The 17,763-nt window shown below is 37.8% G+C and overlaps 1 protein-coding gene across 1 annotated transcript in view; it reads right to left on the reverse strand.

The window, feature by feature from the left end:
* The window catches only part of TOMM70 (translocase of outer mitochondrial membrane 70), a 35,774-nt gene extending 18,746 nt beyond the window's left edge, over window positions 1-17,028 (reverse strand). Inside the window, exons 1-3 of the mRNA XM_069472539.1 lie at window positions 16,368-17,028; window positions 3,135-3,308; window positions 1,268-1,394 (exon numbers count right to left, since the gene is read on the reverse strand). Coding sequence (XP_069328640.1) covers window positions 1,268-1,394; window positions 3,135-3,308; window positions 16,368-16,697 — 631 coding nt within the window. The 5' untranslated portion in view covers window positions 16,698-17,028. The remainder of the gene's footprint in view (window positions 1-1,267; window positions 1,395-3,134; window positions 3,309-16,367) is intronic.
* Window positions 17,029-17,763: the final 735 nt, after the last annotated feature.

Below are 17,763 nucleotides of genomic sequence, written 5' to 3' on the forward strand. Positions count from 1 at the left end.
GTGTCTTTCTCTCATCCCATTTCTTCTACCTAAAACGCTAATCAATCTTCTCTCTGCTAAGTATTGCCTGTTAGTAACTTCAAGGTCTGGCTTAAAACTTGAGATTCCCTTTTGTAAAGCAACTCTCCTTCTACCCTCTACCAAAGTATGTGGCACCACAAAACATCAAATTTTGTTAAAATGGTCTCTAAAACATCCTCATTTGGTAATCTAGATTTTTTTTAAAAAGTACTATTTTAAAAAAACAATAATTATGGCTAAATCTTATTATTGATGCTTTTAAAGCAGATTTAAATATGTAGTGGAAAGAACTTTTAGACTGTAGAAATTACATTTTGGTATTGCTCCATGTCATCTAGAAGGATGTACTTTAAAAGATAGTGGTGGCTCACATCTGTAATCCCAGTACTTGGAGAGGCTGAGGGACAGGGGTGGCTGATTACCTGAGGCCAAGATTTCGAGACTAGCCTGGGCATGTAGTGAGACCCTCTCTCTACAAAAAAATTTAAAAATTAGCCGGGTGAAATGGCATGTGCCTGTAGGGGAGGATAAGTCCAGAAGATCACTTGAGCCCAGGCGTTCAAAGTTGCAGTGAGCTACAATCACACCCCAACACTCCAGCCTCGGTGACACAATGCGATCCTGTCTCAAAAAATAAAAAAAAAAAAAAAAGAGAGAGAGAGAGAGAGAGAAAAAGCCAGCAGTCTATATTTTAATTGCAGTCTTGGAACCTGAGATGGCCAATTAGAGGCTGTGGAATATTTACAGCATTTACTGAGAATGACAAATTCACTTTGATGCTTTGTACCAATTACATAATTTCCAATTGGGTATAAATAATGTTTCAAAATACCAAGGGCCAAAACTAATGTTTTCTTTACTGATTTACTTCAGTTATTTCATATTTATACAGGATAGTAACTGAAAACATGTAGAAGCTTAGAAACACTATCACTTGCTAAAACCTTTTTTCTGATATCCTTATTCATGGAATTATACTAATCCCCATCAGTTGCCAAGTTTATGTGTAGTATATAAGCTCCAAATCTTAATACTCATTTAATTCCATAGTTGAGAGCAGAGACAATACTTAAGTACAGCAATCTCAATTTAAACGATTAATAGAAGACAAAGTCTCAATTGCAGAGGAGTCCAACTTTTAAAGACAACTTGATTTTTGTATTCACAAGACAGAGTTTCATATATATTTACCAATGACTACAAAGACTTTAGTAATTTTCATATGTAAATACAAAATTACTCTCACCTTCTAAACATTCCTTCTTATTATCTAGCTTTTCATGGGCTTTTGCACGTCTAAAGAGAGCTTTCACATATTTGGGATTAAGTTCAACGGCCTTTGTACAATCTTGTGCCACCTCTTTCCATTTTTGCTGTAATTGAAAGTATTAGAAAAAAAAAGTCACACTAAAGGAAGCACTGTTCAACAGAAATCAGTTTTCTAAATTTAATAGGCTGAGTACTAAGAGTCCCACAACAGAAAAAGTATTTCCATACAAAGAGTTAATATCTACAATTCATTGCAAAAGCTCATATAAATATCTGTAATAAAGACAAGCAACCAGATTTTTTAAAATAGGCAGCAGACATACTTAGGCCATCTTTCTACCACCAAATCTACAAACCTACCGGCAGCTATGTACTCATACCATCTCCTCCTTCCTTCCTGTTAAAACTGGGAAAGCACCCATTTTCATCAAAGGCCAACCCTTCGCTGGTGATCTGGATCCATACCCTCTTCACGTCATAGACTTCACTCCTTCAGCTATCTTTCTCTGCATCAATCTTGCTGCTTTTCTACTGAATCATTCACATAAATATAAAAATACTTGCTCTAATATTTTCCATCTTTTAAAAACCTTCCTTTGATTCCACAACTCCCTATAGCTACCACCCTACTTCGCAGTTTCTCTTTCTTGCCAGACCTTCAAAGAGTTGCCACTCTACTTGATTTCCACCTACTTCACTGGATGTTCCTTCTCAACTTCCTTTGCTCAATTCTTCCTCTGTATCTAATCTCTACATGTTAAAATCCTCAAGGCTTCATATCGCCTCTTTCCCTAGGTGATCACATCTATTGTCTGGCTTTATATAATATCCAAAATTAGATGACTCCTAAATTTGTCTTTTAGCCCAGACTACTCTCCTAGAATATAGACATTCCTCAATTCAACTACTTACTTGTCTCACTCCTTCCCCACCAGACCTTCTCTACCCACTGGTATTGAAATTCCTGCTTCTCTACCCTTCACATCCAGTGCAATAGCAAGTTCTGTTGGTCTTCAGCTTTCCTTCATGTCACACGTAGGCTACTGCAACAACATCCTTACTTGGTCTCCCTGTCTCTAGTCTTGTCTCCCGCCAATACATTCTTGACAGAACAGTGAGAGCAATGATGCTGTTTCTGCCCTGCTTAAAACCCTTAAATATTTACCATCACACTCAGAATCAAATCCACACTCTACCACAGCCTACAAGGCTTTGCCTGATCTGGTCTCTGTCTATCTTTCCAATCTCATCTCTCTATATTCCAGGAACTTTTATACTTCTTTAAACACATGAGACTCTTTCTTGCCTCAGAGCAATTACACCGTTTCCTCTATTTGTAATACTCTCTTCTCCACTGTTTTATGCATGAATCTACTATACAACCATACAATGGCTACTACATACAGAATTTAAAAAGAATGAAACAGATCGACATATGCTGGTATGATAAACTGTACTAAATATGGTGGCAACTGAAAAAATACATCACAATAATATCTATAATAGGAACTCATCTTTGATCTTTTTTCCCCTGCATATGCAACTATTACATATAGAGAGACAAAAATCTGAAAAAATAGCCTCATACTATTGAGGAGGACAGGGTCACCCGAAACTTTAATTTTCTATACTATCTAATTTTATAAAATCTAAACATATTTAACTTTGGAGTATATTTGTAGCCAGAAAAACTAAATTTTGTTCTTAAAAGAGTAAAAACAACAAAAAGCCTGTAATTTCAAAACAGCTTTAAAAAAGTATTAGGTTTATTTGAGTAGCATTAACTAAAACTTTAAGCAAATAAAGAAACAAAAGGAAAAGAAAAGACAACCTAGGGTACGTACCAACTGTTCAAAGGCAGCAGCTCTGTTCTGATAAAATGTGGAAAGGTCGACATTCTTCTCTGTAGGGCACAAACTAATAGCCTCAGTATAGCACTGAATAGCTTGTTCATATTTTCCTGCTTTAAAATATTTATTGCCTTTGTTCTTGGCTGCTTGAGCTCTATCAAGAGAGTTCTGAAATGAGAGGAAACAATTATTAAATGCTAATCAACATTCAGAAATAGACTCACACTACCATAATTAAATGATAAACTGATAAAATAAAAATGGGAGGATAGATTGGCTGTTTACAGTGTAAGTTGCGTCATATAAATACCTTCATGAGACAAATTCTTAGTAATAGGGTTGCTGAGTCAAAAGGCATTCAATATACATATATATATATATATATTTTTTTTTTTTTTGAGGTAGGGTCTCACTATGTTGCCCAGACTGGTCTCGAACTCCTGGGCTCAAGTGATCCCCCTCCCCCTTGCCTCCCAAGTAGCTGGGATTGCAGGTGTGCACCACTGCACCCAGCTAAAGGCTTACATATTTTTAATTTCAAGAACACTCAGACTTTTCCAAAAAGGCTGTAATGCTTTCAAATACCATGTTCCCATCATTCCTGCCAGCATTAGATGTGATAACTATGTTTCATTTTATGCTCATCCAATGAGTATAAGACAGTGGTTCCCAAATGTCTAGGGGACATTTGACAATGTCTTGAAACATTTTTGATTGTCACAATTGGGGTGGGAGGAGCACTGAGGAGAGGAGGGAAGGTGCTACTAGCACCTAGTGGTTAGAGACCAGGGATGCTGCTAACATCCTGTAATGCACAGAACAGCCCTAAATGTCAATAGTGCCAAGGTTAAGAAAGTCTGGTATAATGTTATTTTCCAATATTATTTTAATTTGTACTTTCTTCACTGCTAAAGAATTTGAAAATCTTTTCATATTTATTGGCCATTTGGGTTTCTTATTCTGAATACCACTTATTCATTTGCTTTTCTATTTTTTTCTATTAGGCTGTTTGTCAACAGTGTAGAACAGATATTGCCATATTCATTACAATTCTTCCTTCAAGTTTATTGTTTGTTCATCAATAAAACTGCTGCCTTCCTATATCTGTCTCAGTGGCTCCTTTCTGGAAGACCTAACTCACACACTTCATGTGTACAATATATTAATAGAGAAGTTGTTAGTTAATATCTACTGAGGACAGTTGTGAATACTTCCATCAATATTTAGGAAGCAATAAATCTAGTTATCCAGGTCCTAGCCACTAGGTCCAAGAGCTTTGTGGCATGTCTTTGCATAAAACTTGATTGTTTGTCAGCATGATGCAACTTTAACAGATATAGTACTATGAAAGAATACATATCGCTCTAACAGGTACGCACCGACAAAGCAAAAGCACAAGTATCTGCCCCCACAAATAATTTAAAGCCAACTATGAAAACCAACTGCTTGGGGCCCAGAGTACCTTTTAGTCACAAAGAGTAGATGAGATAGCAACCCTTTCTTGTACCTGCTCTTTTCTCCCCTACTCTTGCTTCATTTTTCTTTCCTGCTTTTTCTCCTCTGCTTACCTTTTGTGTCCCTTCTTTAGTCTTACTACAGCTACGGTTTTTTTTGTTTTTTTTTTTTTAAGTATACTGTGCAAAGGATTTGTAGGAAATTCTGAGTGTCTAAGTTCAGAACATTACATAGCTAGTTTAAGCTACCTAGTATCAACAAAAAATATGTATATTTTAAAACAGATGTGGATGAAAGAAACTAAGAAAAGCACACATAAATTGATAAATTTAACATTTTCCATTTGTCAATAGCCTTAGTCATCTTCCATACACTTTGAAATATAAGTTAAATAGCAAACTTGGAACACATTTCAAGGATATATTTCAGGACTATGAATATATGCCAGGACTAAACTGAAAGACAAACACCCACAAAACACCCACAATAGAAGACAACTAGGAATCCCTTAAGTAGTTGTGGGCTCTGGGAGGTAACCATCAGGGTGATTGCTGGAAAACTTGTACTTGAGACAACCTCAACAATCTTCCTACTCCACTGCAGAGAAGCTGAAGCCAGACTGAAGTAAGGCCGTGTCACTTAGAAGAAGTGAGGATCCCCTACACTCAAGAGACAAGCGCCTCTGTTTTTCAAGAGATGACACAATTAAGAATTGCTAACACTAAAGGAAAATCAATATGTAAAAGAGAGGCATCCAACTCAAACAGAAAACTAATATCCGAGAAAGCAGGTAAATCAAGCAAATAGAAAATCTGTTATTAGAGAAACGAGAGGCTAGCTCGCAGTAAAAAAAAAAAAAAAAGGCTGCTTTTAAAGAGTTTCAATTGGAAATCTTGAAAATGAAAAAGATTATTACAATTAACTCAATAAATGGGCTACATATTAGAAAAGGATAGCTGAGGAGCAAATTAACAAGTAGAAGGTGGAGCCAAGGAAAACTGCCAGAATGCCATGAAAATAGAGGATAGGGAAACGGGAAGTTTGGAGAAAAAGTTAAATGGCATGGAATATAAATCCAGAAGTTCCCACATTTGCCCATCTAAAGTTCTAGAAGGAAAGGCATAGACAACAGGGTCTAAGGAAATTATTGAAGAAATTCCTGGAGCTGAAAGAAAAATTATACACATTTTTAGAAATTTTATAGTAAAATTTCACAACAAAAATCCTGGCAGTGTTTAGGAAGAAAAAACAGATTAACTACAAAACAAAAAGAACTATGCCTATCACCAACATTTAGTACTAAAAACCAATTAAGTAACACTTTCAAAGTTCTGAGGAAAGTACTTAAAATCTTATACCTAGCCAAACTAGCATTTGAGGTTGAACACAACAGGAATAGAACCGTACAACTTCTTTACCACTAAAAATAAACCCCCAAGTGGGGAAATGACCAATTTAAAAAAAAAAAAAAAAAAAAAAAGGCAGGAGGCAAAGGAAGAGGGCAAAGAAACAAAAAAGCAGGGTAAATACGGCAATAATCACTGAACATGTCAATAATAATACATGTGAATAGGTTAGATACCCATATTAAAAGACAGATTTTCAAACTGTTTAAAACCAAAAATAACTTCACATTACCTATACAGCAAGACCTAAAACAAAACAACAGAGAGGCAAAAAAAAAAAAAAAAAAAAAAAAGTAAAAGGTATAGAAGGCAAACAAAAGAAGACAGTATCAGACAAAATACCACTCAAAAGCATTGGATGAAGCACAGGCTAGTTTTACTGATAAAAGATACAATCTGTCAAAAAGACACAATAACAATGAATCTTTATGTGTCTAACAAAGCTTTAAAATAAAGAAACTCAATTACTTTTGATATTAAATAGAAATAAAAGAAAAACATTAAACTTTAACTCCTTGCAATAGTTTTTAATGTTTCTAAGTCATTGAGAACCTGCCTAATATATGCCCTAAGATGCTAGGGACAACTTATGTAGAAAATAATGTGGCATATTAAAATGCATATGAGAAGTATGTTCGACTACAAACATACTTCAGATTTATTTAGTACTTTAAAGACCTGCAGATTAAATAAAAAGAACATTCTCTAGGCAGAGTAAATAACCTTGTTTCATTAGCACAAACAAGCAATAAACTCTTTCCTGTCTACCAGAAGTCTAAGCCTAAATCGTATCATAAGAATACAAGTAGAGACAGTCATACCTAAAAATTGACACACTGAGAGGTACACAAGGCTTCCTCTCCTTAGAAAGATGGATACTTCTTATTTTTATTTAGCAAAATCCACACAACCTAAAACCAACCGAATCTTTCAAGTAGCTATTTACTTCCTGTTAGTCAAGTTCTATAAATTTCCTTCTAAAAATTATTAAAAATTCTTAAACCCTAAAGGCGAAAACCAAAGCCTCCTTAATTTCCTTATCATACTAAAGAAAAATGGTGCCCTGAATGACACCAAGTCCAAAAAGCATCAGGTTGCCTAGGCAAATCACCAAACTGCAAATTTTCTTCTATTGCTCCTCCACTGCCATTCCAGAAAGTAACCAAACTACATTTATGGACAGCACAATCTTGGTAAAAATCCGTTATCCCCTTCTGCTCACCCCTATCTCCATTCTTTTTTGTCCAATTGCTTCCCTTCATCAATAAAAATGCAGAAAAAGAATGGCAATACAACAGGGAAGTACAGAAAAACTACTTATTTTGGCCTGATAGAATTTAAGACAAAAAGCTGGTTAGTACAGTGCTTGTTCATCAATCAACACCCATCTTCTGCTCTGCCAGGAACTAGACCCTACTTTTTACAACACTGGAGCCAAAAATCAGGCAAAAATTAAAATAAATGTACTGTGGGAAAAGGTCTAAATTATAAAATATACAACTACCGATTTTTTATACTAGAAGGAATTTTAATTCCATCCCACGGAAATCTTTTGCACTGCTCTAAGTCACTTTCTCCATCTACCTTCTCAAGCTATACTAAGAACTTTCAGAATTAAAACTTAAAGATTAAAAATAAACTGAAAGACAATTTTGAAAGTATGTTTTTATAAACGAGAAATGAAGACAGAGAGATCTAAAACATAATGGGAACATCCTGAAACACTAGTATGTTTTTATGTGGTCTCTTTGCCTATCCAAAAGCTGCTAAAATGATCTTAAAGACTATAAAGCCATTTAATGTTACTGGAAATCTTTTCAAGGTTCCACAATATTAATATTTTACTGTAAAATTCTGTGAGAATGGATCTTTCCCCTGCATTTCTCACAACAAATTAGTTTCTAATTGATCTGAAAGCTCCTTTTAAGAAGTTAGCTGGATCAGGCCATTCTATCCTTACTCTCTCCAAAACCCTCCAGTGACTTCTCACTACATAGCCTACGTACAAGACTCTAAACTCCTGTTTTCCCATTCTGGTCATTCTGGCCTCCTACATATAACTTTGGTTGGTTCAAAAAACACTAATTCTTTGTAAAAGAAAAGAGTTTGAAAAGATTAGATACTATGTATTCAATTTTCATGGAGAAGATAACACATGGGCATAAATTTAAACCTTGTGAATGTAGTAAGAATACAGATAAATTACAAAAAAGGAAAGACATTCACTTCTGTCTACTCTGTCACAAGATCTAAGTATTACTTAAAATAATCTACTAGAAAATTTGGCTTTTTCCATCTTTTTCCAAGTTTCATCTCCTCATAATGAGTTACTGTCAGCAGAGTAAACCCCATTGTGACAAATTCAACAAATATTTGGAGCCAAATTTTATAGGGAATCATGAAGTTAATGCATGAAGAATCATTGACTGTCAGAATTGCTTCTGAAAAATTCTTTGGAAGAACATGATACTGGAGATATGAAGTGAGTGCCAATATTATTCCCATTTTACACATAAAACTACTGAAGCCCAGACTGAGAAATTTTCCCAAAGCAGGATTCGAACTCAAGCAATCAGACCCCAGATTGCCTAAACTTTACTTCTGTACTTCACAGATAACATAGTTGGTTTATATTTAGGGGCCATGTTTTATAAAGAATATGAATCTTTATCTTTAGAATCATGCTCAGACACACTCTAACGGTAGCCCCATAAGATAATGCACTGATTCGTCCAGTGATATTGCAGCTATTACAATGCATTACTCACACTTTCGTGGTGATGCTGATGTAAACAAACCTACTGTGCTGCTGCCAGACACATAAAAGTATAGCACATACAATCATGTACAGCATATAATACTGATAATGACAGTAAACCACTATGTTACTGGTTTATGTGTTACTATACTTTTTTTATATACTATACTTTTAATCATTATTTTAAGAGTGTACTCCTTCTATGTATTTTTTTAAAAAAAGGGTTAACTGTAAAACAGCCTCAGGCAGGTCCCTCAGGAAGTATTCCAGAAGAAGGCATTGTTATCACAGGACATGACAGCTCCATGTATGTTACTGTCCCTGAAGACCTTCCAGGGGGACAAGACATGGAGGCGGAAGACAGTGCTGACTCTGACCTTGCATAGGCCTAGGCTAGTGTGTGTGTTTGTGTCTTAGTGTTTAACAAAAAAGTTTAAAGTAAAAAAAAATTTTAAATTTAAAAATAAGAAAAAGGTTGTAGAATAAGGATATAAAGAATACATTTTTTGTAAAGCTGTACAATGTGTTTATGTTTCAAGCTAAGTGTTATTACAAAAGTTGAAAAAGTTTAAAAAAAATTAAAAAGTTTATTAAGTAAAAGGTTATAGTAAGCTAAAATTAATTTATTATTGAAGAAAGAAAAATATTTTTTATAAATTTAGTGTAGCCTAAGTGTACAGTGTTATGTCTTAGGCCTTCACATTCACTACCACTTATTGACTCACCCAGGGCAACTTTCAGTCCTACAAGGTTTACAGTAAGTGCCCTATACAGACAGGAATACTTTTTTTTTTAACCTGTTTTGCCATATTTTTACTGTACCTTTTCTATGTTTAGATACATAAATACTTACCATTGTGCTATACTTGCCTGCAGAACTCAGTATAGTAACATGCTGTATAGGTTTGCAGCCTACAAACAATAGGCTATACCATCTAGCCTAGGTGTGTAGTAGACTATGCCGCCTAGGTTTATGTAAGTATAGTCTATGATGGTCCCATGATGAAATCGTCTAAGGATGCATTTCTCAGAACGTATTTCCATTGTTAAGCAACACGTGACTGTACATTAGATGATTAGTAAATTGTGCAGCTGACAAGCAGAAAATTATTAGTTTGAAGAGTAGCAAATGTATATACATATACATATAAATCCAAAACTATGTGGGTAAGACACAGGATCAAAAGCAAAGAACTCAGGTAATAAATCTAAGAAAATAATGAGAAACAATAAGTATGTCTTTTCTCTCTTCAGCAAATATTTATGTGTACTGAAACTTGTCAAACAAGAGGTAAAACCTAGCAACTTGCCCCCCAGCTCCTGAAGAGGCAAAATCTACTCTGGAAAACAAGTTACATTTTGAAAGGAAAGCTACAGATATCAAGGGGTAAAATTTAGTAGCATACAAAGAAAGAAAACAATCAGGGTTTGCTTAAGATATTCAGTAAAGGTTACTCATGACAATCTCCACTGAAACAAAAATGACTGACAAAGGACAGTCAGGAAAGTACTCCATAGAGGAAGAACAACCCTAAAAGGATTAGCATACACACAGAAGTTCAGGAGTGGGGTGGGGTAGCAGGCAGACAGCTTCTAAAAAATCCAAAAGAAAAAACAAAAACAAAAAAACCAGCTTCTAAGAACAAGTGCTGCGACATAACTACATGACAGAAAGCTTTCACTGATATAATTTGGCAATAACGAACCACTGAAAATTCTAGCAAGTGTTTATGAAAATGTTATTCTGATGATCACATACAGTCACTGTGAAAGAAAATGAGCTATAATTAGGCACATTAATCCATGTGAGAAAATAAAATGGGTATTAACTTGTCACCATAATGACACATTTATATCCAGCTATAATATACAAGAGGTGGTTTGATAATGTTTCTCTTAAAATGATTTTATTCTCTTAAATGTGCAAAATTCAAAAAGCATTTTATTGTATCTGAATCACAGCTTTACAGAAGTAGCAATCAACTCTGCAACACTTTCTACATGAGAAACAATCTTTCAATACTTACTGAGCAACTGTTACTTTTATATGAATCAAATCCAGGATAAGAAAATACCTAAGATAATAGGGAATCGAATCTAAGAAATCAAACCTAATAAGACAGTCCTTTCTCATCTCATGTCCTGAAATTTTAAAAGTCCACAACCAACCCCATCTACTAAATCGTAACACAGAGCACTCTTTACCTGGGAAGAACCTACGTGTAAGAATGCTGCTTCTGCATGATTACGGTTGTAGGTCATACAAAGTCAAGTGATTTATAAAGAATGCCTAAATGAGGTTTAAGATTGTTATAATAAATCCAGGATCAATTGGTAGAATAAAAACGAAAAGCTGGAAAACTTGAAAAAATATACAATTTGAACAATTTTATACATATGTAAATAAACTTAATAGTTATCAAAGGAGCTCTTAATTATTAGTCACAGAATGAAGCTTCATTCATTCATTCAACACCTGCTATGTGCTAGGCATTTTATTAAGTTCTGAGAATACAGTGGTAAACAAGATACAGCCAGTCCCGCCCTTCACAGATTCAAGAGTATAGTAGGAAACAGGAATGAGCAATTCTACCATCTGGTAAGAGCTATGAAAGGGAGAAATGCAGGGTATTACGGAATCACACAGTGGTGTGCTTATTTGGAGGAGAGGGGTTTGACAAAAGGTGGAATGACCTCTATGTTGTGACTTGAAGGATGAGAAGGCAGAGTAGGAGGCAGTGTTCACAGAACATCCGAAGGCCAAAATCAAGAGGAAGTGGCAAGAGATGAACTTCAAGAGGTAAGCAGAATCAAGGCCTTAAACCGTAAGAAGTTTGAACATTATCTTGTGGGCAATGATTGGAAAACCACCTCATGGTTTTAAGCATGGGACTGATGCGATTTACTCTAGTAGTGACAAAATGGATTGAAGGAAAATGAGAAAGTAGCAGTTAGTTATTCAGTTGGGAAATGATAACAGTGGGAATGGAGTAATCATCTATTAAAGACATATTTATGATGTGGAATTTTCTGGATGTGTTTACCGATTAGATGTGAAGAATACGAGAAGAGTAAAAACTTAGAGAATACATCCAAGTTACTGGCCTGGAAAATTAGATGGGGCACATTAATTAATTAACATTCTTAGGAGAAAGAGGAGCCTGAATGTGAAATACTTGTGAGATAATGAAGATTCCCTGCAAGTTGGGCCTCATGAAAGGTCTGGACTAGAGACAAGACATTAAGGAACCAGAGATAAGAAATTAGGGTGCCACCAGTATTTAAGTGCTAAGTGAAGGTGCTGAAAGGCAAACAAGCATCCAGGGAATATGCTGAGTATAAGACAAGAATGCTTATGATACACATGTACTGTTCACTAAAAGGAAGCAGAAAAAGAGCCTGGGTAGGAGACCAAGGATCAATGAGGGAGATATCAGGATACTGGTGTGTGTGTGTTGGGGGGGCGGGGAGGGATGAGGAAAATGTAGTATCTCAGAAGCAACAGGAAAAGTTATGATATTAAGAGCACAATGTCGGCCGGGCACGGTGGCTCACGCCTGTAATCCTAGCACTCTGGGAGGCCGAGGCGGGAGGATTGCTTGAGGTCAGGAGTTTGGGACCAGCCTGAGTAAGAGCAAGACCCCCGTCTCTACTAAAAAATAGAAAGAAATTATCTGGACAGCTAAAAATATATATAGAAAAAAAAAAAAAAGCACAATGTCAGCTGGGCATGGTGGCTCATGCCTGTAATCCCAGCACTTTGGGAGGCTGAGGTGGGAGGATGGCTTGAGGCCAGGAGTTTCAAACCAGCCTGGACAATAGAGCGAGATCCTGTCTCTACAAAAAATAAAAATAGAAAAATTAGCTAGCTGTGGTAGTAGGCACCTGTAGTCCCAGCTGCTCGGGAGGCTGAGATAGGAAGATCACTTGGGCCCAGGAGTTTGACGCTGCAGTTATGATCGTGCCACTGCACTCTAGCCTCGGTGACAGAGAGAGAACCATCTCTTAAAAAAAAAAAAAAAAGTACGTGTCTAGGCATGGTGGCCCATGTCTGTAATATCTGAGCTTTGAGGCCAGGAGTTTTAGACCAGCATGGGAAAGACCCTGTCTACAAAAAAAATTAAAAAATTACCCAGGCATGGTGGTGCATGACTATACTCCTAGCTACTCTGGAGGCCAAAGTGGGAGGATCACTCTGAGCTCAAGAGTTTGTGGTTACAGTAAGCTATGATCAAGCCACTGCAGTCCAGCCTGGGCAACAAAGTGAGACATTGTCTCTATTGGGGGTGGGGGGGGGGGCGGAAGAACACTGTGAAGTAATTCCAAGAATCAAGTAAGATAAAGAGTGAAAGATGTTCACTAGATTTAATTAGATGGGAATGTCATTGCTGACCCTGATTTTTAAAAAAATGACTAGAAACAGATCGTTTGGGCAAGAATGATTTCATTTCAAAGAAGATGACTAATGACAGCAGGTTACTCAGTCCTTGATTTCTTTACTAAAATGTTTAGGTATGTCTTCCCCTTCCTATTCTAGAGGACTGGCTTAGATTAGTGGTTCCTAACCATTTCGTGTGGGATAACCTCTGTGTAATGTTAAAAAACCTTGAACACTAGAATGACTGCATTTTTTTTATCATCAGATTAAAAAATAATTGGATAAAAAGTTTCTATAAAGTCAATAATGCTTTTAAATAAATGCCTTTTAAGAAAAAAAAAAATCACAGGTTGTTTGAAAAAAGAAGTATCTAAGACATTTGTGCAGCCAGGATACCATGCCTGGCGTATATGTGCCAGGGTCCCTTGTGATAACTAAAGCCCACAGACTGAGAAGCACTGTGGATTAAGACCTTCAAAGAACTCTTCCAATTAAAAAAAAAAATCTATAAATCTTCAAGTTTAAAACAAAATTACTGAAACAAAATGGCACATCACAGTAGATTTTATAATGGTTCAAAATAGAATATGATTTAATACTTTAAGTACCTCAAGCTCAGATGCTATCAACTGACTAGATGCTTTTCATTAATTAGTAACACCCTAAAACTCCCATTAATTAAAACAAATATGAATATTCTTTGCATTTGCTTTACAAGTTTTGCTGTCTCAGAAAAAAGATAATTGGATACAGTCTACATTGCACATGAAAATCTCAAACCCAATAGACAAAAGCCTAGTAATTCTATTAGTTCATTTTACATTGAGGCAAACATAAGCTAAAAGACAAAAACCACTGACTTTCCATTCTATTTGCTAACATCAAACCCTGAACAGACAATATTTGTCCTTTCCTTCATTCCCTTAAAAATTATAGCTATTACTCAGTTGAAGAAAGAACAGTTAGGGCATCAGGATTTTGCCAGTTTTTCCATCAGCTGAAACACATGCTTTCCTACTTACAAAACCCACTGAGGTTGCCAATTCAAAGGTACTATTTAAATATACAGCAGTTTCTCCAGTCACAGATAATAAATTACAATTAGTGATCAGTTGTTTTTAGATCATTTAATAACTCTAAAGACTAGGCTACAAAAAAGGGACAAAATAGTCTTTCAATATTTATTGGTCATCAACAGTTAAAAAACACATTTCCATTAAAAAATTGGAAAAGACATTCTTATTGTGGCTTTCCTAAAGAAGAATCTAGTAATTCAAAGTTTATAAGTGTAAGCCCACAAATTCCACAAGATGAGCAATGGTATGTGTATGTGTCTTGCCCAGCTTTATTTTGGGTCAAAAATAAGAAATCATTTTAAAACAGTTCAAGTTACAAAAAGGATTCAATCTTAAAGTTTAATTTTTAACCTCAATCAACTGAATAAACACTGTGAAATCTAAAAATCATCAGTGTTGACCCAGACAATGCTGAAAAACTGAAAAAAGAAATTAGGGAAATCTAAAATCTGAAAGGGAGTTTGCAAAATTATATCAAATACTAGTGGTGCAGACTTCCTGGGATGAGGTGGAGTGGTTGAAACTACAATGAAATGTTAAAATCTAGTTCCATGTACAGAAACTATCTTTATTTTTAATGATTATAGAACTGAGAACTTTTAAGTATCTTTCATTCACCCACTATTCTTCCATGATTAAAATTAAATTAATAAATAAGAAATGAGCAGAGAATTTCAGATATATGAAAATGACACATGTGATAACTAATTTAAAGAATCCTCTTGATAACCACTCTCATTAGCAGCCCTCAGAATGATCAATTTTTAGTGCTAGAAGAAATAAAAGGGATCTAATATTTTAATCCTCTTATTCTACAGAGATGATGTTAAGGTCAAGGAGATAAAATGACTTTCCCAAAGTGACAATGCTAGAAAGCCCAATATAAAGCATACATATCCTAGTTCTCAGTCCACAGGTTCTTCTGCCATTCTGTAACACGTTTTCTATATTGAGAAAATAGGTGATGTTTCACTCTCCCATAGGAAAGATCATATGGCTTTCTCATGGCCTAGCACAATGCCTCACACAATGTAGGCACTAAACTACAGTAGCTCATTTCTACAACAAAACTCCCTTTAAAGCTAATTTGATTACCCAGCAAAAATGTCTTCAACCTGAATAGTATAAAGTGGAAATGACTTACAAATGTATACAAGTGTATATAAACTTGCAATTGTATAAAACCACATGCAAGTTTGTATATACACATATACATACAAACTTGTATACAATTGGGAGTTATCTGGTCAGATAACTCTATATCTACTATAAATACATATGTATATAACTGGAGTTATTTGACCAAAGGCTCTGAACTCTGATTTAGTCTGGTAAATGTACAACTCCAGACCCAAATAAAATCTTCCACCTGACTCAATCCCAGTATTGTTAAATGCAGCCAGGCCAATTCTCTGCACAGCTGTCAGATACCAAAAGGATTTAATAGTCAGTTCAACAAAACCATACAAAGCAGTTCACCAGATACTCCAATGCTTGGCCTGAGATCAGAGAATCTACCACGCACGTTGAGCTTGGTCATGCATATTTCCAAGTGAAACAGAAAAATGAATTTTAGATGTTAGCCAAAAAGTTTAAGAACTCACTCCCATAGATTGAAAAAAAAAAAAAATGCCACTGAACACCATTTTACACTTTAGAACATATCTAGATGTTTTTTTTGTTTTTTACTTTTGTCAACCAACCGTCACTATAGTTGCCCAGGCTCCCCCTACTCCACAAAGGGGGAGTGGCTCGTCATTAAAAGGTTCTTACCGATCAAGTTGTAGGCCTTGGAAATCACAAAAGCAATTCATATCACCACTTACCAATCGTTAATGGAATTTGGCCTTCCTTCACTTGTTAATTAAATACAATCAGGACATCTGCAAATGTACCTACAACACTAGGAATAAATGCTGTGTCACTGAGAAAAAAAGCGAGATTTTTCTGAATTCAAAAGGAAACTGTCAAAGAATGTCGCTAACCTGTCCCCTCGGGCTACCACACTCCCTACAAAGGCAGCCAGAAGGGAGTCTCCCTAAACTCCTGTGCGTGGCAGCTTCCGTCTGATGGGAAGCCCCCTTACTGGCACAACGCATCAAGGAAGAGCTGCACCCGCCAGTTTCCATATCTATGGCCCGGACTGCTTCTCACCATTTCCAGGTGAGCACCGGCACCTTCGGGGTGTCCGCTGCCCGGGGCCGGACTGGCCCTACCCTCCGGGGTCTTCCGCTCGCTGTTGCGCTTCAAGCCGCTGGTGTCGCCCCGGCCTCCGGTCTCCCGGCGCCGCCGCTGTCGGTTCCACAGGTACATGGCACCCGCGCCCAGCAGCAGGGGCGCCCCGACAGCCAGCGCCAGCTGCCATCGCGGCAGGCCCCCCGTTCCCGGGCCCGCAGTCCCGCCGCCGCCGCCGCCCACCCCACTCCCGGAGCTGGGTGCAGCCGCTGCGACCACCGCCGCCTCCACAGGCTTAGAGGCGGCCATGACAAGTGTCCTCCGCCACCACCTCCCTGCCAGTCGCGGGCGCCACAGTCACCAGGGAGCGTGCGAAAGGAGACCAGATGGAGGGAAGGAAGGCAATGAGCGAGTGAGCACGCTAGGCAGCGAGAGCGGACGACAGAAAAGGGCCAGAGGTCACCGGAAGCCCAGGGCATGCCGGGCCAGACTCGACCGTCCTTCTCCTCCCCTCTCAACCGTAGAAGGAGAGGAGGAGGAAGGTAATCACTTCCGGGTTAAGGGAAAGTGTGGGTGTGAGATGGGAGTCGTGGGAAGCCCTTTCTCTTTTCTTCCGCGCAGCTGCTGCTTGGGAGAATCACTCCTGGGGTCTTGGGCCTCCCGTGGTAGCCAGTGTTGTTCCCTCCACCTTCAGGAAAGAAGGGCAGATGGCTCTCTTCCCTAATGAAGTGGAGGAGGGGCGCGTACACAGCCGGCTTGGGGTGCGCAGGCGACCAGAACCGAGGGAATAAGGTCCTCAGCGGCACTATGAATGGGCGGGAGTGGCGGAAGAGTTGTGAAGGTTATTGGCTGGCAGGAACGGTGGGCGGGGCGTAGGCCGAGCTGCCCAGTTTATTGGTAGATTTTAGACCCTGTTTTCCCGTTACAGCCACGTTGGCGCTTCTCTGATGTGGGCGGCCGTTAGCTCGGTCGTCTGTCCGCGTGTCGGGGAAACCAACGGATTGGAAGCACTTTTAAAGATATGTGAGAACAGAGCTCAGAGCTGAGGATAGCCTGCTGTATCACCGAACTTCTTGTCTCTACTACAGCCAGATTTTAGTTCGGACGAGTTTGAGGTTATGGGGGAGATAGCAGATGGCGAGACTAGGTGGAAATATCTCCAAGTCGAAACCGCTTGAAACGGTCCCTGCGGCTCACGGTCTGCACCGATTACGAAAGCGGTGACGTCTATGTTGTTATGAGCTTCTTGAACTGCATTGGTAGAAATGCGAATCCCCAGGGTTCCCACCTGCTTCGAGCCTTCCTTAACGTATCTTGAGCTGGTTTCCGCCTGACACCCCAGCCCACATCTTGCTCCTTGGACCACCCGCGCCTT

This window comes from Eulemur rufifrons, chromosome 7 (genome assembly GCF_041146395.1).
Source record: "Eulemur rufifrons isolate Redbay chromosome 7, OSU_ERuf_1, whole genome shotgun sequence".
Classification (NCBI taxonomy): Eukaryota; Metazoa; Chordata; class Mammalia; order Primates; family Lemuridae; genus Eulemur; species Eulemur rufifrons.